At 42.8% G+C, this 25,373-nt stretch overlaps 1 protein-coding gene across 1 annotated transcript; it reads right to left on the bottom strand.

The window, feature by feature from the left end:
- Positions 1-3,078: 3,078 nt before the first annotated feature.
- CALCOCO2 (calcium binding and coiled-coil domain 2) lies at positions 3,079-25,373 on the bottom strand. Its single transcript, XM_081162646.1, has 13 exons — positions 25,309-25,373; positions 19,527-19,715; positions 15,882-15,984; positions 15,592-15,725; positions 14,643-14,768; positions 12,088-12,176; positions 11,414-11,483; positions 10,694-10,816; positions 10,309-10,395; positions 7,764-7,859; positions 6,079-6,214; positions 4,772-4,800; positions 3,079-4,245 (listed from the first exon to the last, which is right to left on the bottom strand). Exons 2-13 carry the CDS (start codon positions 19,704-19,706, stop codon positions 4,069-4,071), a joined length of 1,350 nt encoding a protein of 449 aa, XP_081018772.1. The 5' UTR covers positions 19,707-19,715; positions 25,309-25,373; the 3' UTR covers positions 3,079-4,068.

Genomic DNA, 25,373 nt, shown 5'->3' on the forward strand with positions numbered 1-25,373 from the left:
GAGAAAGTAATAACATTAGACAGAGCAGGCTGGATTCCTTAATATGATTACCTGGGATTTATGGGCTGGTGGCTCTTTCCCCCAACTTTATTGGGTACATTCATCTCCACAGAATAGATATTCCCAGAGACCACTAACGCTGCGGGCCACTAATTGCCCTGATCCTGTTAATCACAACCGAAGCTGCTTTCTCCAGCCCGAGACGGGGGAACACCCAACACCGTTGTGGCAGTGGGCGTACCGAGGTAAGGGTACTCTAACCAAGTTCAAGTGCTGAACGTGCTCTGTGTGGTCTCTGTATTTAAGACATCCTACCACGAGCCAATGGATGACCTCAGCAAGTTGTTTTTTAAAACCTTTTTAATGATATAACAACTTGAGACATAATTCACATAGCATAATCCTCCCCTCTGCAGTGTAAATTCAGTGGTTTTTAGGACACTCACATCTCCACAGTACATTTTAGAACATTTTCTTTACCTCCCAAAGAAAGTCCATACTCATTAGCAGTCACTCTCCGTTCTGCCCAAGCCCCAGCTCTAGGAAAACACATATCTTTTTTGTTTCTATAGAATATTTGCCTATTCTGGGCATTTCATATAAATGGAATCATGCAATATGTGTTTTTTGTGACTTCTTTCACTTAGCATGTTTTCAAGGCTCATCCATGTTGTGACATATATCCATACTTCATTCTTTAAAAAAAAAAAGTTTTTATTGATTTTTAGAGAGAGAGGAAGGGAGAGGAAGAGAGAAACAGCGATGCAATAAGAGAGAGACATCGATTGTCTGCCTCCTGCAGGCCCCCTGCCGGGGACTGAACTGCAACCGGGGCATGTGCTAGACTGGGTGACCTTTTGGTGCATGGGATGACACTCAACCAACTGAGCCACAGTGGCCAGGGATCCCTTTTCTGATTTTAAGTTAGCTTTCCTTCACCACTCACACCCACATGTGCCAGGGTGACTTTTTCCACACTGCCCATCAAGTAAGTATGTTAAGGTAATATAAAAATATTTTCATATTAAACCAAGAGAAAATAAATTAGAAAGGAAAACTTGTTGCCATAGAAGAAATTGTGTTCCATGTAAGCACAAAGATTCTAAAATCTTACTTAGATATTAATACTATTATGCTCCCATCACTTTTTTTTTGGAGGTATTTTACAGCTATAAAATGTGTGGGTGCCAGAGGCGTAGAGAGGAAAGGCTGGGGTGACGAGTGGATTAGGTAAGAATGATTTTTTCCTTTACCACTATAGCCGCCTGGAGCATAATTCCCCTTCAAAGCCTTGGTAAGAGCAGCCGGGTATAATGAACAGTGGTTAAAGGTGCTTTGTTTTACATCCAGCAAAAAGGATCATTAACACCTCAACTGTTTTTTAACGAAGGCTTTGGAAGGGCTCCTGCTGCTGTTGACAATCACGGTAACCCTCAGGATGGCAGTAGGGGCAAAGGGGTGGCTAATTCACCAGAAAATGGTAGTCACTGATTTGGATTATGTGCATTACCGCTCCCCTCCATTCACATGCTTAATTAAGAGCCGACGAGTGCAAAATAAATGAAACTGCAATTTTTCACTGGAACTATCTGGGGAGCAACATAAATTTTGCAGGGAGGAAGGGGATCTGCTAGAAAAACTGTATTGTCATGTCCCCATTACATTTCTATTCTAGAGTTAGTCTTAATCGGCACCTCTGATCCCTAAGGGGCCAAAGGCTTATGAGTCCGAGAGACATCTTACTGAAATGATGACACAGAACAAGTGAGTACAGTTCCATCTTCATTTTATCAAAGGAGAAATAAAGGCAAAGAGCTGTGTGACGGAGACAATATAGTTCTTCTAAGGTATAATTCCAATCACATCAGGGAAAACCCCAGAAGGAGTGCAGCTATAGTTGGCTCAACCTTATCCACGACCTCAAGTTTCGTATCATTCAAAACTTTCTGTGAAAGTCTCTAAAGTGACCTGCTGGTTGACTGCCTGGGAGTCATTTCTATTTGTTCAGTCCCTGGTGGGAGAGAAAATGGAACTACTTTCTTATAGTTCAGTTAGTCTGGATGGAGGGAATTGAACTTAGTTCACAAAAGTGCCAAATTCCACACTGTCCCCTTTCAAAAAAATGCATGAAAAGTTAGAGCACAAAGTCCGGGTTCTAGGTTTGTCATACTAATGCTTCATCACCTCCTTCCCACCTCAAAATCATTGCCAGCAAACTCTTCTGTTGACTAGTTAAGACAGGTGAAGAGAAATCATTGGTGAGGTCCAGAATTCCCACAATCCTTTTGATTACATTTCCCCCATAAGCTTAAAAAAAAAAAAAAAGACCACAAACTCAAGGTTTATTTTAAATTACCAAAGTTCCTGAAAAAGAAGACGAATTTCTTTTCGGTATTAAAGAGACCAGCATCAGTTCTCGTTATTCTGCCTCATCCATATTGAAACTCACCAGCTTAGAAAGTTGCAAACTCATACATAACGTTTCAAACTCCTACTAATTGTTAAGAAAGGACTTACAACAACTAACGCCATGTGCGTAGGAAAGGTCAAAGAGTATAAAATGCCAACCAGGGGTGTACAGAGAGAAAGAAGGCTGTGACTGATATAATATTTCGTGTCCGTGGTTCAGGGATAGCATGCTTCTATTAGGAGCTGAGGAATCAAGATGAGAAGCCTTTGGTATCCAAACTGGCTGCCTGGGATTTCTGACATGCCCTTTTTGGCTGATCTAATGCAATCAATTGGAGAAAGGGGCCTGAAAAACAGGAGAAAAATTTCTCAACCTCTGGTCAATCGCCAGCCCCAAGGGTAGGACTGAGTACAAATATACTCACGTCCTGACCTGGAATGGCTGTGAGACAACTTGGACAACTAATCACTTAGTATCTGAGTCAGGCCTGTTGTGAATGCCCAGGTTGCTTCCATCCCGGGGCCCTCGTCCAGCAGGCCCTTGGAAGAACGGGCATCACAGGGGAGAGGCTGACACAGCCGGTGTTATGGGATGTAAAAGGTGGTAACCCATATGGATGGAAGTAACAGCATTTAACACTATCTTTTTTTTTTTTTTTTTAATTAAAAAAATTTTTTTGCTATTCATATTTTTTATTTTTTTCCTCTTCTTAAAGAATTCCCTTTAACATTTCTTGTAATATTGCCTTGGTGGTGATAAACTCCTTTAGCTTTTTCTTGTCTGGGATGACACATAGTGACCACAGAAGTCTTTCAGATCTGAATGTCAACACATAATTAGAGTTTAAAAAATTTGTAACATATTTTTTTTTGGGCCAAACTTATCTGTCAAGGCTGGTATTTCCTCCTTCCCCTGAAGCTTGAGTGTTGGTCAGGGTAGGCTAGGAGAGGTAATGCTGTAACAACAAACATCCCTTAACTGTCGTCAGGCAATACACATTTATTACTTGCTCATGCAACATGCAGGTCAGAGAGGTGTTCGGTTCTGCTCATGGTAGCTCGAGTGTCACTATCCACTGGCCAAGGCATGTCATGCTGCTCGCCTAACTTCAGAGGGTGCAGGGAAGTGGCACACTTCCATGAGCCGGTCTCGGTGCTGCTTCAGCTCCCTGGTTGTGGGGCTTCTGTGCAGCCGGATTTCAGGAGGCTCTGAGTGATGGTGGTTCTGTATTTTAGTTGTAATTTTGATGTGGCTGCGGGAGGCGGCGGGTGCCGCTGTTACCTGCGCCGCCGTCTTGTTTTCCTTCCCAACACTATCTTTAGATCAGGGGTGGGGAACGTCACTTGGCCTGGCCCTGCCAAGGCAACCACAGCAGGTGGGACTCGAAATTCAATAAATCTAGGAGTTTTCATAGCTAATTTTTAAGTTGATAATTTTGTATGGCCTGTGAATTATGTTATAAATATCCAAATGGCCCTTGGCAGAAAAAAGGTTCCCCACCCTGCTTTAGATCATCATGATTCTACCTTTAGGGCAGCAGAATTGAGTAAATCCCTAATAATTTCAGGTTCGGTGGGATCTTGTGTCATAACTCATAGTAGAAGCTATAGTACATACTCCATAAATATGTACAGTATAGCTCCAAGAGGCTGGGACACTTATAGACTGTGGCAGAATACATGGTCTTCAAAGATTTGCTTTTGTTCTGCTGAGAAGCTCTTGTCACAAATTGGACAATTCAAAGAAAGGGTCTGAATGGGCAGCTCCTCCAAGGTGTGATCAAAAATGCTGTCAGCAAAGGCTGATCTGCAGCTGGGGCATTTCTTGATGGAGAGCTGGGAGGAAGAACAAAGAGGTCAGTAAAAATGTAAGCTGCATGTAGCAGAGACCATGTCTATCTGATTTTCCACTATATCCTCAGCATCTAGCAAAACGCTTGGCACATGGTAGGTACTCAAGATATAGAGGATGAATGAACAAATTCACATTTGGAGAGACTCACTGGGGCTTTCTCTAACGCCAGGATCGAAAGGACCTAATATTGCTCAAGCAGTCAAATAGCTTCCAGCCTGGAAGAGGCACTGGACATACCTTGTTTGGATAGCTGCCTAGTTCACACCTTTTCTCTACTCCTGCTACTAAACTCACAGTGGAGATTTTGAGCAGGATGTTGATGAATAAACTGCTTTCTTCTCCCACCTCAACAGGCTTGTTCAGCTTTAGGCTCTGAACAAATTGATCCAGCTGACTTCTGGAGTTATCAAAATGACAGTTTCCCTATGGTTCTCCCAAGAACTGGAGCAGGAAGGGAAATTTTCTCAAGGATTTGATGTGGTCAATCTCATGATTCAAAATACTTACCAGGCTGGGGGCAGAACTTTCTTGGATGCCTGAGGGAAATAAAAAAGGATTTCATTCAATGAAAAAAGATCATCCCTAGATCTCCAAATGTGTTCTAGCAGTTGTTTTCTGTAACCCCATAGTTCCCTTTCTCCCCACTGAACTCTGACTCTTTATCTCGTATGTAAACCACTTACTTCTAATAGAGGGGATCTAGGTCAATGATTAGGGAAAAACTGAAAAAATAATGAAGGGGCTTTTTCAATAACCATGAATGTTACACAATCAGAAAAAACAATAAGCCTATTTTCAGTGGGTGGAAAATGAGATATTAATAAAAACAGTAACAATTTAACAAGGAAACGGTCTGAGAACAGATTAAAAAATTTTTTAAAAATATGCTTTTATTGATGTCGGAGACAGGAAGGGAGAAGGAGAGAGAGAGAGAAACATCAACGATGAGGGAGTCATTGATGGGCTGCCTCCTGCACACCCTGCACTGGGGATCGAGCCCAAAACCCGGGCATGTGCCCTGACCGGGAACTGAGCCGGGACCTCCTCCTGGCTCATTGGTTGACACTCAACCACTGAGCCAAGCTGGCAGGGCTGAGAATAGATTTAAGACTGAATCCACATAGTTGTTTTTCAAATAAAGTGCTTACAAATATTTAAAAGGAAAAATAAACTTGTGCCCCTGCCTGCTGCAAAGATCTGATTGTGACTCTTTTGAGAGACCATGACTGCTTTAAATGGCCAAAAAAGCAAATGAGGTCTCATATCACTTTTGAAGATAGAAGAGGAAAGTTCCCTGTTTGGCAAAGACATCTGACCCCTGGTCCTTGAGTGACAAGAGTTGCTGTCACCCCCATTTCCTGTCCTCCAAACCACCCAGGGGTCTCTGTGGAGCACACTCCTGATACCCCTGGTCAGGCCATCGGGTGGCTGCTGTAACTGCCCATTACTGGGTGGCATTTCTCGCCTCTTGTGCTTCCATTTCTAAACCTTAATTAGCTTCCTCAGCTTTGTATGTGTATATCTTCTACACAGAGACATTTCCCTGATTTATAGATTTGGAATATAGCCACGGGACTCAATTTGTGTCTGCTGCCTCTAGGCGAATGATCTGATTTGCGCCTTCTAGATTCAGATTTATTTCTCAATTAACACTTCTTGCCCGGCAATCTTTCTATTGGCTCTTCAGCTTCTTCCCAGCAAGTCTTGACAATGAGACTGGTCTTAATTAGCATCTCAGACACACACAAATTTAGTGGGGGAAAGGGATGTATGTAGGCAGGGGCCTTTCAGCTCGAATGGCAAAGTTGTCTTACCAGAATATGGGTTTCCAAAGATAAGTCCTGGGTTTTGTCCTGCACCTCCTTGACCTGAAGTAGGTGCTTGAAATGGCAGAGAGTCAAAATCCAGACCCATGTAACTCATCAATCTGCTGTTCTCCCTCTTCAAAAGCTAAGGATAGAAGATTTATTGCGACATGTTGAAAGACAACAACAAAGAATGGCCCCAATGAACTGGCAAAAGGGTGCCCATTACAGGTAGTTCTTAACGAACAATGTGGTACTGGAAGAGCCCAGGAAATGATTAACCACAGTTCTTCAAAGGGGGAAGCATCAGCCTCCACACTCTGAAGATCTGAGTTCTTAACATCTGAATTTAAACATATATCAAATTTTGTTTAGATTTACATAAAAAATAACTTAAAATCTCTAAATACATATCAACTGAAGGAGGCATAAATGTTGTGTGGATATATGAGGCTGGCAGGAGTTATGTTAAGATTGAAATTGTTGTACATTATTGACAGCAAAATGCTTCTTTTTAGTCTCTTTCCTAGAATAATTTTCTTATACAATGTAAATATTCATCTGATATACATTTTCCTTCTTCATGTTTTATCCCATCCAATGGACAGACCAACAGAGTGAGGGAGGAAATGAGAGGGAGAAAGAATGAGAGAGAATAAGCTATGAGGGGGCGGGGCAGCACTGAAAGTGCTTTAAAAAGAAAATTAGTACACTGCCCCTTAACACCTTAAGAGGTCTTTCCTATAGTGCTTAACGAAGCTTCCAAATAGCACGCCTTTCCTTCTTGTGGTAAACTGTGTACATACTCCCTCCCGATCCCCGCCTGGCCCCATCAGACTATTCCAGGAAAATAGGAATTTCAAAGTCAAGGTACACTTGCCTAACTCAAGAGGCTGAGGATGACGGGGCCAGAAATAGACCCTAAATGCCTCCTACAATACTGAGACACACAGGCATAAACAGTAAAATCAAAAGGAGAAGTGATCACTTGGAGCATAGCCCAGAAGGGTTACAGAGAGGGCAGAGATGGGGAACTGCTGGAGGTGTAGACCTAGAAGGAGCAGCCAGAACGCATGGACACCCACTCCTCGATGCTAGGTAAGGACATGAGAATGACTTCAAGTGCAACCACTTCCCTTGCTGTCATCATCCTCAGTCAATCAATCAATAATAGCTTGTGTTTAACACACAGCAGAAAATAAATATCGGTTGGATGAATGAATGAACTGATGAATGAATGAATGAATGCACAGCATTTATTGGGAGCCTACCATGGGTCCAGCACTGGTACAGACCACCAATTCTGCTCCTGGTTTGGCAGCAGAGAGAAAAGAAAAAGTTGTGCTGAAGGAAAGGGGATCCTCAGCTATAAAAGTGATATAGGATATTGCCCTACAAAGACAACACAATAGCGGTGAAGATAAAACCAAAAATAGTAAGTTAGATCTTCATCAAAGCTGTTCCTTTCTGGTTGACTATTGCCAGGCCAAGCGAGTTTGTTATAGAACAGAGAGGGGATTTAGTGGTAGATTAGGACATCAGATTAAATTTACTTTGCTTAGGAGCAACTGCCTCCCCCACTGTCGCAGAAGGGGCTCTTTTATTTAACTTTTTATTTTATCACCATACCTTTGGGTCACTCTGCTCCTTCCCCTTAAAATCTTGGGGTTTTCTATCCTCATTTACATACTTACATCATTTTCTCCTTCCATTCTCTCTTTTTCTCTCTGTAGAACCTCACATATCATCTTGTTCTCACTCAGCTTTTTTGACAAGTCAAAGTTCTCGTCCTGTAAATAATTAAAAAAAAAAATTAGAATTAGGATCTCACATGGTCATCTGGATCCAAGGTGGGCTAAAACAAAGAGATTGCAGAGGCTCTAGTTTTCCAAAGTGTGGGGACTGAGGTCGGGGAGGGAACTGGGGTAGGGTGGAGTGGTATTATGGAGGGGATGTAACTAACAGAAAAGTGACTTAACAAAATGCCTGAAGGCCTGGGGTGGCATCGAGATGCTGGTTTCTCCTGGTTTAGCTGGGAGTGTAAGTGACCAAAGAGAGAAAAAGTTTGGGGAAAAACCTCAAGACTGACTAATCAGAGTTAAGGATAGATGGAGCCTTGTTTAACCTCACCCAGCCAGGGAAACTATCATCTTTGTCTTGAATAAACATCTCATCAGTGCATCCTGAAGCTCTTAGGGTTAGGTTGCCGTGACTCCCTCCCAGTGTGAAAACAGGCATCTGGACTTAAGTTACAGTGAGGAAGAAAGAATCCTGGAAGACATTTATCCAAGGCTACCAGGAACCCACACTGGGATGTTGGGCTTTGCAGTATGATGGGTTGACCTGACTAGTTTCATGCTTCGGAGCTTTCCATCTCCTACCCACATAACATCCATATTCACAGAAACACTTAAGCTAATCCTACTAACTGTGGTTTTTCCCTCCAAGATTCTTTATTTGAATGCTGGTGCCCAAATTGCTGTGCACTTCTAGCCAACCCTGAGGTAGTAATGCGCGAGAGGGGCTGCCCGATGACAGTGCTGACTGCAGGCTCCTGGCTCCCCATGCCCTTTGGCTCCTGCTGGCTCTTCCGATCCTGTTTCACTTCCTCAAAAGGCAGAAATAAGAAAGGGCTCTCTGAATCTGCACAGAAACCTGCTGGATGGTTACAAAAGTCCTCCCTGAGGTCCATGGCTCAGCTGGGGCCTATATTTCCGGGGATTCCCAGATTCTGGGGATTCTGGCCACTCCATCCCTCCTCTTTTTAGCAGAAAGATAAATTTCTCTCCTTAACAAGGGTGTATAATCCTCTGGGCTTGTCTAAGAACCACAAACATTCACACCCCTTGCTTCCTGGGCCCCTAATCTCTGTCACCTACCAGTGCAGCAGCCCTGAGTTGCCTGATCTGCTTGTGGAGTCACTGACACTCTTTGTACTTCTCTAAGAAACAGGCTTTCCTGGCCTCTACCTTTGCCTTTACCTGGTCCGCCTCTTGTACTAACTGCTCCTCCACTGCTGTTGTCTTGTTCCTAGGCTCCTGAAGTATAACAGTCCTCATAGTTAGGGGCCTTTTGGATGCATGAGGAATAAAGAATTGCTACCAGCTGGGAACCCTGGATCTTGCAAAATACTCCAGGAAGAACCAAGGAAAGCCATACCTGCCTCAAGAAGGTTCAAACCTTTGAATGGCTCTACATTATTTAAAACAGTAATTTCTTTGCTACATTAGAGGTTACAAACTCAAATATGTCTATTGAGAGGGGTCAGGCAAGTAGTATAATTGAATGAAGGAGGTGACTGCAATGAAACAGTGAAGACAGCAGACAAATGGAGAACACATGACCAATCTAAAGGGTGCAGCAGCTACTCAGCTCCAGATGTAGACTTAATGTTTCCAGATCCTCTAATTTTTCAGTAGAAGCTGGAATACAATTTTTAATGTGAAAAGTTCCCATTTTTAAGTATTGGTAATTAATTCAATTTTTAAAAAAATGCCATCTGAACCAAATACAATATTTCTGTGGACTAAACTTAACCCATGAGAGCTGGTGATTTACAAACTTTTACTCTTTATTAGGTTAAGTATATAGTATCTTATATATAGTAGGTACTCAATAACTGATTGAATAATGACTGACTGAATGAATGAACGATACATATATGAGTTACAATCCCAGTAGTTGGATAGCCTCCAGACATTGGGATTTCTTGTATTCTTACAGCAATTCAGAAAATGGGGCTCCTAGGCACCTGTCATTACCATGAAGCCTCTTTTCCAACAATATGTTATAGAAAATTATTAGTCAATTAGGCTATTACCATTTTACTGTAGCTCAGAATAATTTATAATGATGACAATTGCTAATATTATATTAATTGTAACAAGACTTTCTACTGCTGTAATATTTTCCAATCGTGGAGCTCAACTTTATAATCATTTGTCTGCCTGCGCAATAACTCTTTAAGAGGGGAATTCCTAGCCCAAGGCTCTATTTCCTACAACCTGTCATGAAGTTTAACTTCCAATTTTCTTTTATCACTCATCACACATTAGAAACACCTACCTCTCCTAAACGTTTTATACGTAGCACATTCTCTATCCTTCTGGGTGGAATGCAAAATGTCCAGAAGTGCATGCTGTTCTCCGCTGCCTGATTTACCCCGCCCGTTACCTGAGTATGGACCCTACCCCTTCCTTTCCGTAGGCCCCCCACATAGCCATCCAAAGACAGACATGCCGTTAACTCCTGCTGCTTCTTCCTTGCAGTAGCTTCTTTCTGCTCCAGCAGCTCCACTTTCTTCTCGAGCTTCTGCTGGTGCTCCCTCTGCACAAAAACAGATTTCAGTAGCACTGTTAGAAAAACACACACACACACACACACACACACACACAGGCACTGGGGAAAGGCCTGCCCAGCTAATGAGCAAGCAGGATGCAGAGGGACAAGCAAGTCTTCTCTTATTAGTTTCTGAGAACAGCCATAAGACACCTCATTTCAGACGGCTTCCTCTGAGGCCTTTCCCAGAGCCAGTGACATCCAGGTATATGACAGTATAAAGAAAGAACAATGTATATATTTTCTCCTAAATGATGAAAAATATCATTTTCTTTCATGACGTTACCTGTTCAGTTAAACTGAGAAAGAGCTGGTCATTTTCCTTTTTCAGATATTCCAAATGCACTGTCTTATCTTGATCTCCTTGAACAAGCTTCTCCATTTCTTTCTCTTGAGTTGACAGCTGGGCCTAAAGCAAAAATAGTAAATACAACCAAGATATAAAAGAAGGAAAACCAACCAGGAACAATGCTTTTTACTGTGCAAAACAAGAAATGTGTGTTCTGTAACAGCCTCCAGCTGCCAAGTCCCTTGGGACTTCGCTTTTTAGCTCTACCCCGCACCCTGAGAATCTGACTCACTGAGTAAAATCTGACAGCCTACTCTTCAAAGCCCTTCCTTAGAGCACAGCTTCCTAAAAAGAGAGGCATTCTGCCATCTGCTTTACATTTCAGGCTTCTGAGTAAGATTTGGCTTGAAAAGATTTTGTAGCTAAAAGAAAAATGTTTGACAACTATTGGTATAGATGACAGTCATCCTTCTTAGGAGCTCATGATAAGTATAAACTAATTAAATTATTCAGATCCTGTGGACTGGGACTATAAAATAAAGTATTTTCTATTCACTGTCAAGAATTGGAAACATATACTCTGAAACTTCAGTCTGATGCTTAGAAAGGTACACCGTTAGGCATTCACTACAATGAAATGCATCTTCCTGGGCCACCAGAGACGAGTGGTGGCAAGACTGAGAAAATATACTTGGGCAAAGGTTTGTCATTACCTACCTGCAGCTGATCCACTCTGACTCCCATCTTCTCATTTTCTGAGGACATCTTTTCGTTTTGTTCTTTCAGCCTGTGGAAGTGGAGATGACTATGTGAAATATACGCTGCTGCCTGCTGGCTCCCCCAGGCCTTAAATGATTGAAGGCTGCCTTGGCCCTATTTTATCTTTATTTATTTATCTATTTAATCCTCACCCGAGGATATTTTTTCCATTGCTTTGCAGAGAGAGTGGAAGGGAGAGAGAGGAACATCATTGTGAGAGACACACATTGATTGGTTGCCTCCTGCAACAGAGGTACGTGCCCTTGGCTGGAACTGAACCTGGGACCCTTCGGTCCACAGGCCAACGATCTAACCACTGAGTCAAACTCTTCAGGGCTTGGCCCTATTTTAAAATCCACTAGTTTCTTCTTCAATCCTGTTCTGGCTTCCTGACCTCCAAGTGTAGGTATTCGATACTTAACGTTAATACTTGAACTCAGGTCATTTCTCCTTACCATTCTGACATGAATTCTCTAACCTAGAATCAAAGAACTCATAACTTAAAGGGGAGAACCATACCTATCAATGTCATAATAGGAAGACTGTAGTCTAACAAATTCTAGAAATCTAATCTGACGCTACCTAAGGGTGCCTATAATCCATAGTTCCTCCTATCCAAGGATCACACTCACTGAAGCAGCTCTGTCTCCCAGCTGTCCTTCTGCTCTTGCATATTCTGTTCCAACTTCTTGTTGATGCTCTTTAAGGTTTCTAGCTCCTCCTATAGATTGAAATGTCAAAGGGACAGGCCATTTCTAAGACAGCTTTAGTATCTCAGGCAGCCAACAAATATTTATTGAGCACATAGTACATGTCAGGCTTAGCAGGGCACAACAGTGAGTAAAATATCCACGTAAAGGAGTTTCCATATTCAAGTATTTTTAATATGTTTTTCCATATTAAGATGTATCTACCGTAATTTCTCTTCCACTGTAGCATACATTGGCCCATTAATTCATGAAACAAATATTTAATGAGCGTCTATGACACACCAGACCCTGTTCTGGCAGTGCAGACACAGCAGTAGATAAAATAAAGCTGCTCTACTCCTAGAAATGTGCTGTCCGATAAATTCAGAAAGCCACATATGTAATTAAAAAATGTTAGTAGCCACATTAAAAATAGTAAAAAGTAACATGAAATTAATTTTACCAAAAGTACATTTAACCCAATATATCTAAAATATTCTTTCAATATGTAAACAAAAAAAATTTTACATTTTTTTCAGACTAAGTCTTCAAAATCCGGTATGTGTTTTATGCTTACAGCATATCAAAATCCACCACATTTCACGTGTGGCTAGTGGCCACAATATTCATCCTCAACATTTGTTTTTTTCCCCCAGTGTCATCCTGAACTGAATTAATTCTTGTATGTAAGTGAAAACTATCTGCTTTTAGCTCCAAGATTTAAAAAGTTTGTTTACAGACTTTAAAAAAAATCATTTTTTCTGTTTAAAAAATTGTAGTAAGATACACATGGCATAAAATTTACTATCTTAATCATTTTAAGTGTACGGTTCAGTGGCATTAATAACATCCACATTGTTGTGCAACCATCACCACATCCACCCACAGAACTCTTTTTATCTTGCAGAACAGAAGCTCTGGACCCATTAAACACTAACTCCCCATTTCCCCAGCTCCAGGCAAACACCATTCTTCTCTCTGTCTCTATGAAGCTGACTACTTGAGGTTCCTCATACAAAGGGAATCATATGGTATCCATCTCTGTGTCTGGCCCGCTTTACCTAGCATAATGTCTTCAAGCTTCATCCATGTTGCAGCATGTGTCAGAATTTCCTTCTCTTTTAAAGCTGAACAATATTCCATTGTATGTACACGCCAAGCCATGTCTACCCATCTATCAGTCACTGGATACCTGGGCTGCCTCCACCCTTTGGCCATTGCAGAAAATGATGTTATGAACATGGGTACTAGTATCTATTTGCAAAAACAGGTATCATTGGGCCTCCTTTTACAGGGAGGGAAACTGAGGCTCATCAGAGATGTTAAGCTATTTCTTCTGGCTCATCAAACAATCAATGGGAGAATCAGCCCATGTGACTCCAAAGACAGGGTTCCTAACCATTGTATGATCTTGTCTCTAAAAACCATGGGCTTTAACATAAACAATATCTGAGTTCAAATCCCAGCTAGTTCCAAAGCCCCAAACCTCTCTGAGCTACAGGGCTGTTTTAAGAATTAAATGAAGTGATGTGCTTAATTATAGTGCTTGGCACAATGGAGGTGCTGAATAAATACTGGCTTTTGTTATCATTATAACTGGTAGCAAGTGCATAGGAGAGCTAACCCACGAATCCAGACACTCTGGTTCCTTGGTTAGAACCTGGCAGGTAGGCTGTAAGGCTCCTGACCAGATGTTGGTCCTTGAGAGCCGAGTTGTGAGTTATACCCATGCCACTTTTGTGTGTTATCCCACTGCTCAGAACAGGCCAGGTCTGCAGCCTGAACCTGCCATCCGCACTTCTATAGCAGCCCAGGGCCGGCAACATCACAGGCACTTGAGTGACAGCAAGGTGTAAAGAACAGAGCACTGTCTGGGAGTCAAGAGAAGTGAGTCCTAACCCAGTGTAATCACTAAACTTCCCCTCGCCTCTGGGCCTCAGTTTCCTCACCTGCAGATCAAGGGCTTTATAGATGGTGATTACCAAGGTCTGTGTGTTCTGGAAACTTCTAAGCTATGACCTCAGTGTAATTAGTTTAGTCTTTAGAGAAAACTCTCCTCTTCAGCTTCTAGTATTATCAACTGTCATTCACCACCTGGTGATTTGAAGAGAAGCTGCAAAGAATTTGGATAACCCACAATCTTACTTTATTACTGTCTCCTTTCTTAATGCCCACACTCTAGCTAATCAAAGAAGTAGTCAGACTGCCTGGGTCTGAATCCTGGCTCCATCACTGATTAGCTGTATAAGAGATTACTTAACCCTCCTAAACCTCAGGTAACTCCTCTATAAAACTGGTATAATAATAGTACATACTCCAAAGGTTTGCCATGAATTTTAAATAAAATAATCCACATAAAACTTTTAACACTATGCCTATTCAAAGATATTAGTATAAGGGAGTGAGATCGCAGGCTAAAGAGAAGATGGTGCTGGCTAAAGGGCAACATCCAATTCCGACCAACATACTCCAAATTCACCTGTGACCAGCAGCCATACCTGCCGCTTCCGGAGCTCAGCCTGCAGGTCTGAGCTCTGCGTCTGGAGGCCGGCACAGCTGTCCTTCAGCGCCTGGTTCTCTTTGCGAAGCTCACTGTTGTGCTGCTCGATCTCTCGCACTTCATCCTACGAAAGAGCATCCCACAAACTCTCTCTATGGCTCAGTGGGTATTCAAATCTCTCCAGCAGAAAACGCCCATGGCCTGGGACAGGGAGGGTCTAGCTGATTCTCGCTCACTGTAGTGACATCTGTGTACCCCGAATGGGAGGAGCCCCTCAGTATGTAAGGAAGACAGTAATAAAGGTATGTCTGTGTAAACTGCAGCACTGAGCCTACCATTACCAAGAAGAAAGACAAACAAAATTAAGGCCATAAGAAGCGAAAAGGGGGAATGACAGAAGAATGCAGATTCTTCTGGCAACACTTAGTAATGCTTGTCTGTCTTATGGACTTAGCTCCGTGAGGCCAGGGACAGTGTTTTAACTGATTCTTCACTGCGTCCCTACTGCCTACCATTGCGCTGGAGGGACAGAAGGCATCCTGTCCCTCCCGAGTAAGTAAATGAATCCGATATCTGTGCATGACAGGCTCTGTGTCAGAACTGAAAGACACAGGAAGACTATTTGGTACATCTATCCTCGAAGGAGCGTATCAATTTACTGTGATGGTAAGATGTGGAGATGACAGAAATTAAGTAACCGGAAAAATTAAGGAAATAACTGAATGCCAACTGAGTTACAGTAGTTTTAGAGAAAGGATGAATCACTTGTTATGGTTCTTGTTAACATTCCTAAGTCACTCTGGAGTGGGTTGGAGAGAGTACTGTATAAATTCTTCTCAACAGTATCTGCTATCCATTCATTAAAGGCTTTTTGACCCAAATCCCACCCTATCCTGGAATTGCTCCTCTTACTGGCCGCAAGGGGTGGAGGTGAGATGCTCACAGACCTGAGTGGTAACAACCAGGATGTCATCCTCGTTTCTTGGATGGAACTGGAAAGGGACGCTTGCTCCCCGGACCACACCGTCCTGACCCACATAGCAGAACTGGTAATACTCATCATCCTTGGGCAGGTAATAAGCTGAAAACACAACACGATTTGTAATCCCAAACGAGGTCTATTCAGAAAACTAAAAACTGGAAGTCTTTATCTGCTCCAGAAAGCCCAGGCTTGAGGAAATAAATTAGTCTTAGCCGCTAACCATCTTCAACACCTTTGACCCGGTATTTTTCTCACCTTTGAACTGGACTTTCTGCTGTGTGGCCGAGACGCTGTTTAGGTCCGTAGGCAAAGTAACCCACATGAAGGTGTAATACTCGCGGGTTGTCTTCCATCCCACCTGCAACGACAAGAGGCTCTTGTTCAGCATCTGAAAGTACTCAGGGGAAAATCCTTATTTGGGCTATGTCGCCTCAAAATGTACTTTTTATTTATGTTGAAAAGACAATAGAATGAGTCCATTATGACCAGATCCACTCACCATGGATCAGATCTTGTTTTTTGGCTTATGACAACCATATACAGTAAAATGTCTGATACAACTAAAGATTGGCACGCACAGAGTCCAAAATACCTGTCTTAGAAGGAAACAAAAACTGACCACTCAACATCCAGGACAAGAGTTCCAAAAATTTTATCTCCAAGTCAGACGCAGAACTGAGAGTGATTGGGAAAAGAAGTTCCGGGCGGTGAACCTCGATCCCACCATCATCTTATAAAGGCGTTCCTGGAACTTCTTACTCGGAAAGCACTCTCCCTCTCCTGTGTCCATGTCAGTCTTGTCACCTATACTGACCTGATTATACTACTGCATTTTTTAAAAAATGCATTTTTTGATTAATGTGCATGTTGGGGTGGAAGGGCAAGAGGTGTCTTAGATTATGAGGCATCAGATAACTGAGTCCAGTCTACAGAGTTTCCTTTTTTTCAGTGTTTTTCTAAATGCGTGCTTAATGAAGGCTTTTTGGTGCTAAAAATAATAACAAGCTGGTAGTCCTAGAGGCCTCTTCTGGGTGTTGAATGCAGTAAGTCATATGATACAAGGGTACTGTAGAATATGCCTCGGAGCAGACAGCTGGCTAAGTGGAAAACATTCTCACTAAACGAGGAGTAAAAGATGGCTCAAGTCATATCTAGAAGATAAGAGCACACCAGAGAACAGAAAGGGAGCCACTGTGTCTTCAAGGGGGGAATGCTCAGCAAATGAGAAGCAAAATTACATTTATTGCCATATTTGACCCTGCCTGAGCCCAGTGGGAAGAAAAAGAGCTAAAAATAAATTCCATTTTTATCTATTAAGGAATTGGAGCGGGGTTGAAAAGGCTACACTGAAAGCTCATCAGAACATACTGGGGCATGTTTTAGTGTCTCATTAATACACACCCCATTGGTGTAAGCATCTCAGAGCCACTGCAGCATGAGGTGATGCAGGAAGCTGGAATTTTATGGAGTCTTCATTCACATCCTGTAGTTTCTTAATGTACTGTGACCAAAATATCATCTGGGAAAGCCTAAGAATTACTGCTGCCTTGGAACAAGAAAACAGCTTTTAGCTACCTGCAATTTCTGTCCTTGGCTCATCCACGTGAGCCGTCCCAGTCCCAGTCTGCCACCCGTGGCACGGTATTTCCCCTCTCTGAAACACTGGAAAGATCTCCATGCCCAGATAAAGGAGATTATGGAGCATAGGACCATACACTGAAGGAAGGAAAGCTGACTCCTGTCCACTTTAGGCTCGATCATTGGTGGTAGCATTTGCTGTGTGGAGGAGATGTAGCATAGTGTACATCTGGAAACATTTCATGAGTGCCTACTTGTGCCAGGAAGTATCAGTGTTAGGGTTACCATGGACTTGAAGGATATGATTAAGAACACACTGAAAGAACACTGGGAGAGCTTTAGGAGAGATTCAAAGGACAAAACTTTAGTCAACTTTTCATTCTCTAATTTACCATTTGTTGTTCAAAGGACTAGAGGAGAAGCAGCAGAGGGTTAGATATCAAACAAGCTTGCTTTACCCCTTACTCATTGGGAGGCCTTGGGCAAGTCACCATCTGGAGTATATTCATTGTATTCATCTGTGCACAACAGACACTACTACTTACCTCAGGGGGCTGCTGTGCTGTGAGGATTAAGTTAGAACACACACACCTACACACATGCACACATGCACAGGCACACGCAAACCACCTCATCAAAGGCCTAGCACACTGTGTGTTCTCAAAAAGTTTGCGTTCTTTCTCTATTAGTCTTAACACATTCTTTCAGGCTTCAGGGTAGGTGTTCAAATCAATGGCTTTAAGGACAATGAACATTAGAGGCCATTCTTTGGATTAACCATTTCCTTACTGAGGTATGGCAATACCTCCGAAATGCATGAAGCATTCCAAATGTAGGTGCGTTTTAAAACATTTGTGTTTAAAAAGCTTGACTTTCATTTGGTTTATGGGCAAGTCCTCACTGGAAGTTGCTAAGTGCTTGGGAAATACAATCAGTCTAAATTAAACAGAAACATAACAAAAAAGTTACAGATTGCATTATAAACTCTAATAAGTACTTTTTGAATCCTTTTTTAAAAAAAAAATATATTTTTATTGATTTCATAGAGAGGAAAGGAGAGGGAGAGAGAGAGATAGAAACATCAATGATGAGAGAGTCATTGATCGGCTGCCTCCTGCACACCCCCTACTGGGGATCGAGCCAGCAACCTGGGCATGTGCCCTGACCGGGAATCGAACCCCAATCGCCTGGATCCTGGGTCGACACTCAACCACTGAGCCATGCCTGGCTGGGCCCTCCTCTTTTTTTATTATCTTAAAATACAAATAAATACATATTTATTAAAAATTTTAAGTTAATTAAAATTAAATGAAATTTAAAATCCAGTTACTCAGCCATGCCAGCCACATTTTAAGTGGTCAGTAGCCATATATGGCTAGAGATTACTGTGCTGGACACTGAAGGCAGAGATCCATTGTAGTAAGTTCTACTGGACAGCTTTGCTACCTGAGGGGAAGAAAAAACAACTATCATCCTTACTATATAGGAAACACTCTGGTGTGTCAGTTTTCTGTGCTAGGACATCTTTTAGTCTAATATTTCAGCATCCTGCCGTCTCGGGAGCTGTCATGCTACCTGTCAGTGTCCCTCTGTTTGTCCCTGCCTCGAAATACCAGCTGCTGTGGCTCCTTAATTTCAAACAATTAAGGAAAAGTCAGTTAATGAGGGATGTAAATAAGCACCAGCTCCTTCACAGTGTGGTCAAGAAAGATGTCTGAGTTCAGGATGAACAGCACTGGTGAACAGGCAAATGACATACTGAGGTGTCAAAACAAAGGTCACAGGCGTTGGAACTCAGCAGTGCAAATTACTTAAATTTGACCTTTATTTCCCATCTCTGGAAATAGGAAGATTTGTCATTATGGTGTGTGCGTGACAGACAGAGAAAGACACAGATGAGGGGAGAAGCTGAGAAAGAAAGTTGACCATAATAAAAAAGTAGCATTTCTGTACTTGAACTGACAGGGTGATTAGACATTAGAAGAAAGAGGTCACCGAGGGAGCTCCGAAACCTTCTGTCCTTGGAAATCTTTACAAAGAAATAAGACACTTATTCAGGAATGAATTTCTCAGATGCAGGATCTCGAACCAGGTTAACTTCTCGACATCCTTTCCAGATTTGTAAGAATGTGGAAAGGCCTTGCCACCTTATTTTCGCTTGAGTCCCACAGCACATGTTGGTAGGTGAAGTGGGAAGTGCTGGGGAGCTTCGTTCAGGACTTTAAAATTGAGCAGACATCATGTACAAAACACGCCTGTAACACACAGTAATGAAGATTCACCTCCAGTTCCCAGTCACTTGGTATTAAATTAACTACTTACTCTAAAGATTCCAATCCAATCCTTTCGACTGGGAATGAAATGCTGGGTGACGGTGTAATAGCATGTGACGTCCTCTCCAGGAACATAGAACTTCTCCACACTGTTAAAAATGACCTGAGAGAAATGACAATGGTCCAGCAAGACAGCTGATATGGAGGAGTCTTCTACTGTCTCTTCCATGGTGGGGTCCTGTTATGAGATATGGGATAAAATGAGGCTCAGTGTAAAATGGTGGTGATTTCTGGGCTCTCATCCAGGGAACATTTTGTTCAAGACAAGTCAGGAGAAGCCAAAAAAACCTGACTAGTCCTGAGGTCATACAACTTGCTTTCGGTTTCATGCTGAGCCATTTCACATACATAACTTCCTAGGCTGTGAGGCATCTCTGAGAATATCTTTGACCCCTTCACTACAGGCACCACCCTTATTCTCTGCTCAGAGCCAGTTTGTTCCCCTTTTTCTAAATGCCTTAAATAAGTAAGGCAGCCTAGAGGAAAGTAGCCTGAGTTGGGAACTGTAAGATAGAGATTCTAGATTTTTTATCCCTAGATGCCCTGTGACTTTCAGAATACCAATTCCTCTAGATTTCAACTTCTCCATTCAATTCCATTTATGATCCTATAATCCCCAGGCCCTTCCATATATTAAGGCACTCTGCTAGGAGCTGGGGATGGGTGCAGGAAGAAAGGGAGGGATGAGAGGGGACTATCTGACATGCGATAGGGACAAGCATGGGTTCTGAAATCAGAATGGTGGAGTTCAAATTCCAGCGTCACCACCTATTAAATGCACAGCCTTGGGCAACTGACTGAATCAATTGGGTTCTGTTCCTGTTTCCTCATTTGGAAAATGGGGCTAATCACAGAGTTTGCACAATGGAAGGGTTTAACAGATGTTAGTGATTATTACCATTGTTTTTTTCCTTCTGACACAGCGTTTGCCCTCAGAATGGGTCCCAAACCGATATGGAGGTTAGGTGAGCAAACAAGTAACAGCCAAATGGATGGTATAAGTGGAAGATTTCTTAGATTCAAAAAAGGGAGAGATGCGACTGGTTAGGAAAATGAAGAAAAGCTTCAGGAAGTGAGTAGAATCCTAGATAAGCCCCTCAAGGAAAAATAGGATTCTGACAAATGGTTTGGGGGTGAGGAAATTCCAGGAATGAAACACATACACAAAAGCAAAGAAACAGAAAGATGCAGCCAATGTTTGGAGGACAGCAAGCAAGTTTGGATCCCTACCTATAAAACGGGGATAATAAACTTTCTAGGTCACAGTACAGATAAAATTCGATCAAGTATGGGAAACAATTTGGGAGGTAAAAACAGTGCATAAAAGAAACATACAGTCTTCTGAATTGTTGAGGCTTCATACTTCCTACCCCTCAAGAGTTACATGCCCCGACTTCTAAATGCCTCCCTGATCTAACATGTAGTGAGTCCATGATTCTCAGCCCAGAATTTTACTGGGAAATGCAAATAACATTGCAGCTCCACATAGCAGATGAAGAACGAGCTGTACATATGCAAACACTATATGAGACTTTAAAAGTTCAGCTGTTGGAACATGTTGGAAGATTGTACACATGCATACACACAATTTAAAATAAGTTGAGCCCGGCGGGCATGGCTCAGCGGTTAGCATCGACCTAGGATCCAGGAGATCACAGTCAATTCCCGGTCAGGGCACATGCCGGGGTTGCGGGCTTGATCCCTAGTCCGGGGCGTGCAGGAGGCAGCGGATCAGTGAGTCTCATCACTGATGTTGCTATCTCCCTCCCCCCTCCCTTCCTCTCTTTGAAATCAATAAAGGTATATTTAAAAACAAAAAAATAAAATAAGTAGAATAATAAACAAAAACACAGTAGTTGTAGCCCCACCCTACTTATTTCCTAGTTTTAGTTTGAACTCTAAGCAAACAGGCCTCTTTTTCCAACTCCCCCCAGAAGCCAGTTTTTTTTCATAGAAAAAAGGGCACTGAACTATCTATTCTTGGGATTAATTTTAGTTACTAAAAAGAAAAAGTATTGGCTTTCTGGTTTGAGACACAGTTTAACCACATCCTCAACATCAAACCTCAGATCAGTTTTTCTAAGGAAGAGAGCTGCAGTCTAGGTCAGGACTTGTTCCTCATAAGCTCCTGCCTGTGTGAGCTCTTAGATGTTTTGGGAGGGAGGGCAGGAAGGTCTCTCAACCTTCAGATCCCCATCTTCCCTAGTGGTCTCCAGTCATACTGAGGCCAGCATATCCCCTGTCCTGAGCCTGGAGCACCATTTATCTGAGCATGTAAAATGACTTACTCTGTCCTTTTACTATGATCTGAAGAACACTCAGGTAAGAGTGACTTCAGGACCTCAATTAACCCAAGTACCATATTCCCTGTTCTTTCCCTTCATGACACTATCACCACTGTATACACAACAGAATGCCTAGCCCGTAGTGACTGCTGATTGAGTAGTAATTGAATAAATCAGTGAATAAGATATTATGTAATTCATCAAAAAATGAAAGAAAGGGCTCTGTAGGTAAACAATGGTGTGAGTGGTAGTGGGACTCATTCTTTTTTTTAGATCTGTTCTTAATTTGTTAGATACCCTTGGAGAAGCTGCTATTTCCCAGCTTTTTCTTCTCTAAAGTAGGGTAAGGAGATGATAATCTCTAAGTGCTACATCAATTCTTGGTATGGCTGGTTCAGCTGGTAGAGCTGGTTCAAGTGGCATGGTGCCAAAAAAACAGAAGGCACAGATTTGATTTCCTGAAGGACCCATAAAATTCACACTCCATTACCCACCTTTCACACACTCAAACTCTGACAATCTGCTTTGCAAATGGCTGCTACTGTAAAAGACAATACCAGCCAAGGGTATGGGGGCTTGGTACCAGCCTCTCTTTCCTTACTAGGAAAACAATCTATACATTAGCTCATGAACAGACGCACACTGAACAGAAGGTCAGCATATATGTTCAAAATGACATGGAAGAGCTCATGTCAAAGCTTGAGTGTATTGCCAATGGATACTTTATCTTTTTTCTTTCATCTGAAAACCTAATCATCTTTCTGGAAAAGTCAACAGTCTTGGTTCCTCACTTACCAAAAATGTAAGACTCTATGAAGTTCCCCATTTCAGTAATCTCATCACCTTCCCAGAAGGACCCAGCGGGCAACCAATGGCACTCTGGGTGTCTGGAACGCAATCATTCTTGAAATAAAAACTCTCCTCTGCCAAGACTGGCAAAGACGCAGAGGAGGAAGGCAGGGCAGAAAACAGCAGTGGCTTCCCTTGTCTGCTTCTTACCGAAGCTGAGGACAGAAAAGGCCATGGGCAAACCTAGAGCATAACCTTGCCAATCTGAGCTGGGCCAGTGGCGATACCTTATTCGACTTTTCCTGGAAGGAAGGTATGTACTCATTTTTAAGGTCAGTGATCCTTAAAGCCTTTTCTCCCTCTCAGTGATAAAATTCCCTGGGAAAACCAAACCCATATTAACCAAATTTCTTCATCCTTCTGCTTACTTAACTTTCTAAACAATTAGCAACTAGCAAATGGATGAACTGATTTGAGCCCCACTCCTCCCTGGCCCAGGAAGAGATGCTTCCACAGAAATATCCTTTGAGAACACTGACAATGGATATAATGGGTTTGTAGATGGCCTGAGACAGGGAGCAAAAGCAAAGACACACAGTCACTGTTCCTCAAGTTATTAAGCCACTTGCTGTAATTCAAATTTTCCAAGTTCATTATAGTTCCTTACCTAGAATCTTTCAGAGTGCCTTAGAAAAAATTTACACCCCCAGGAGGCTTTAAGTGGTTCTCATTAACAATTGTTTGGATTGGCTGCCCAGCTCTTTCTAAGCAGGCCCTCATCCCACATTCCACACCACCAGTGCCAGGGAAGAACAGAAAAATAGTTCTGGGGCATGAGACGCAGGCAACCAGAAGAAACTGTGAGAAGCTCAAAGCTGTGTACTAAATTTCCATTTTACTTTACTGAGATTTTACACTTTTTCCCTGAAAGGGGTGACTATGCTAACCCCTGAAGTGACAAGGGTAGTGATAGTGTTTGGAGTGTAGTGGAAATGGGACTAGGCTAGGAGCTGAGGCATTGGGGTTCCTGTTTTAGTTCTGCCACTACCAAGTTCTGAGATCATGGCCAAGTCACACTACCTCCTCTTAGGCCTCAGTTTCCTCATCAGTAAAATGCACAGATCAGGCTAGAAAAGCTCTAAAAAACTTTCCAGCTATAATGATCCTAAGGGGGGGGGGATTAAAAGAGTTTATTTTAGCTGTGTCTCTTTTCATCTAAGAAAATAAGGAAGCATGGCATTATATCAATAAGCACTGTCAAATTTTTTTTTTTTTTAAATATATCTTCATTGACCTCAGAGAGAGGAAGGGAGAGGGAGAGAGAGAGATAGAAACACCAATGATGAGAGAGTCATTGATCGGCTGCAGCCCAAAACACGCGCATGTGCCCTGACCGGGAATCGAACCCTGATCACCTGGATCCTAGGTCGACGCTCAACCGCTGAGCCACGCCTGGCCGGGCTGTCAAATTTTTTTAAAGAGCCCTAGATGTATTATCTGACTTGAAAGCTAATACGATGGATTGCTATGGAACCCTTACTGACCACCTTTCTCTGGGTCCTTTCCACTCCACAGCTGTCATATCTGCTAAAGGATAGAGTTTCATTCAGGTCAAGGCCTTCTGAAAACACTGGTGAAAGTGAGTCAGTTGGTTACTCCTTAATCATATGCTCTACACTATCTACAAAGACCTACTGCATAGTCCTTTGCATGAAATGGTTTTTGCAATAGTGGAGATAAGTGATAATATACAGCAGGTCCACGAATAACATTGTTTAGCTCAAGTTTAGTTCTAATGTTGATGGAGGTGCTATAGGAACTCAACTCTTGTTTATATCAATTAGCCTCTGGTAAAACTGGCTTGCCTTTACCTTTGGCTTCAAGTTGCAAAACCTAGGACAACGTTAAGTGAGGATTTAGTATTTAGCACCTGTATTATTCTACTCAGCTACAACAACGGCCACTTGTTGGCTTGCAACAGGAGCAAAGAATCCAAGTGATAAAAAAAAAAAAAAAGTTAACACATGCCGGGAGAAGTTGAAATTACAACGTTAGTGGGAACATTAGCCCCCAAACTAAATTGGCCTGAGAGTGGCAGTGGGAGGGGCTGTGGGAGACGGACTGGAAAGAAGCAGGTCACTACACTCCAGCTGCTCCTTCTCGGATGCCTAGGACACCTCCTCCAATTACAGAGGCCTCTTCTGAAGGAAAGGGGCTTCACGGACCAAGCCTGCTCGTCAACAGCGAAAATGAGGCCCAACAAGAAAGTAACTTGTCCAGGGCCACTGGGCGGGCCCCGCCTCCGCTTCCAAGCAAACGGCGTCACATCAGGACCGGGATTAGGGAACAACCAGGACCTCCGCCCGCAGGACGGGGCGGGATGCCGTGACGTCAGGCCCCTCAGTCCCGTCAGGGGGACCCTTCTGCCCAAGGAGTCTCCCACGGGCCACAGGCACCGAAGCTCTGCCTCGCCCGGGAGAAAACCGTCCCTCAACCCTCCACGGCCGCGGAAAGAGCCCCAGGGGCTCCATGACGCCACTCCCACTTACTGTCTCCCTAGAAAGATGGAAGGAAGTGAAAACCGAAAGCGGCGGCACCTTTACCACTCATGGCCCTTTCTCAGGACTGGAAGTCTGATTTTAGGGAACCCGAGGGCCCAACTGCCACTAATTGTCGCCCTCACTCCAGGGGACTCACCAGGAGCAGCAGCCGGCGGCGGCGCAACAGAGGAAGGACTGGCAAGGGACAGGGGCGGGGCCAAA

Source organism: Miniopterus schreibersii, assembly GCF_964146895.1.
Source record: "Miniopterus schreibersii genome assembly, chromosome: 16".
In the NCBI taxonomy this organism is placed as follows: domain Eukaryota; kingdom Metazoa; phylum Chordata; class Mammalia; order Chiroptera; family Miniopteridae; genus Miniopterus; species Miniopterus schreibersii.

What these genes read in the sequence shown, in the direction of transcription:
- CALCOCO2 (XM_081162646.1), bottom strand. Translation starts at nt 19,706, where the DNA reads ATGGAAGAGACAGTAGAAGACTCCTCCATATCAGCTGTCTTGCTGGAC. An exon ending in CTGAGCTCCGGAAGCGGCAG is followed by an intron (nt 12,177 to 14,642) that starts GTATGGCTGCTG and finishes TTCAATCTATAG; the next exon opens with GAGGAGCTAGAAACCTTAAA. An exon ending in TCAGAGTGGATCAGCTGCAG is followed by an intron (nt 10,817 to 11,413) that starts GTAGGTAATGAC and finishes TTTTTGCTTTAG; the next exon opens with GCCCAGCTGTCAACTCAAGA.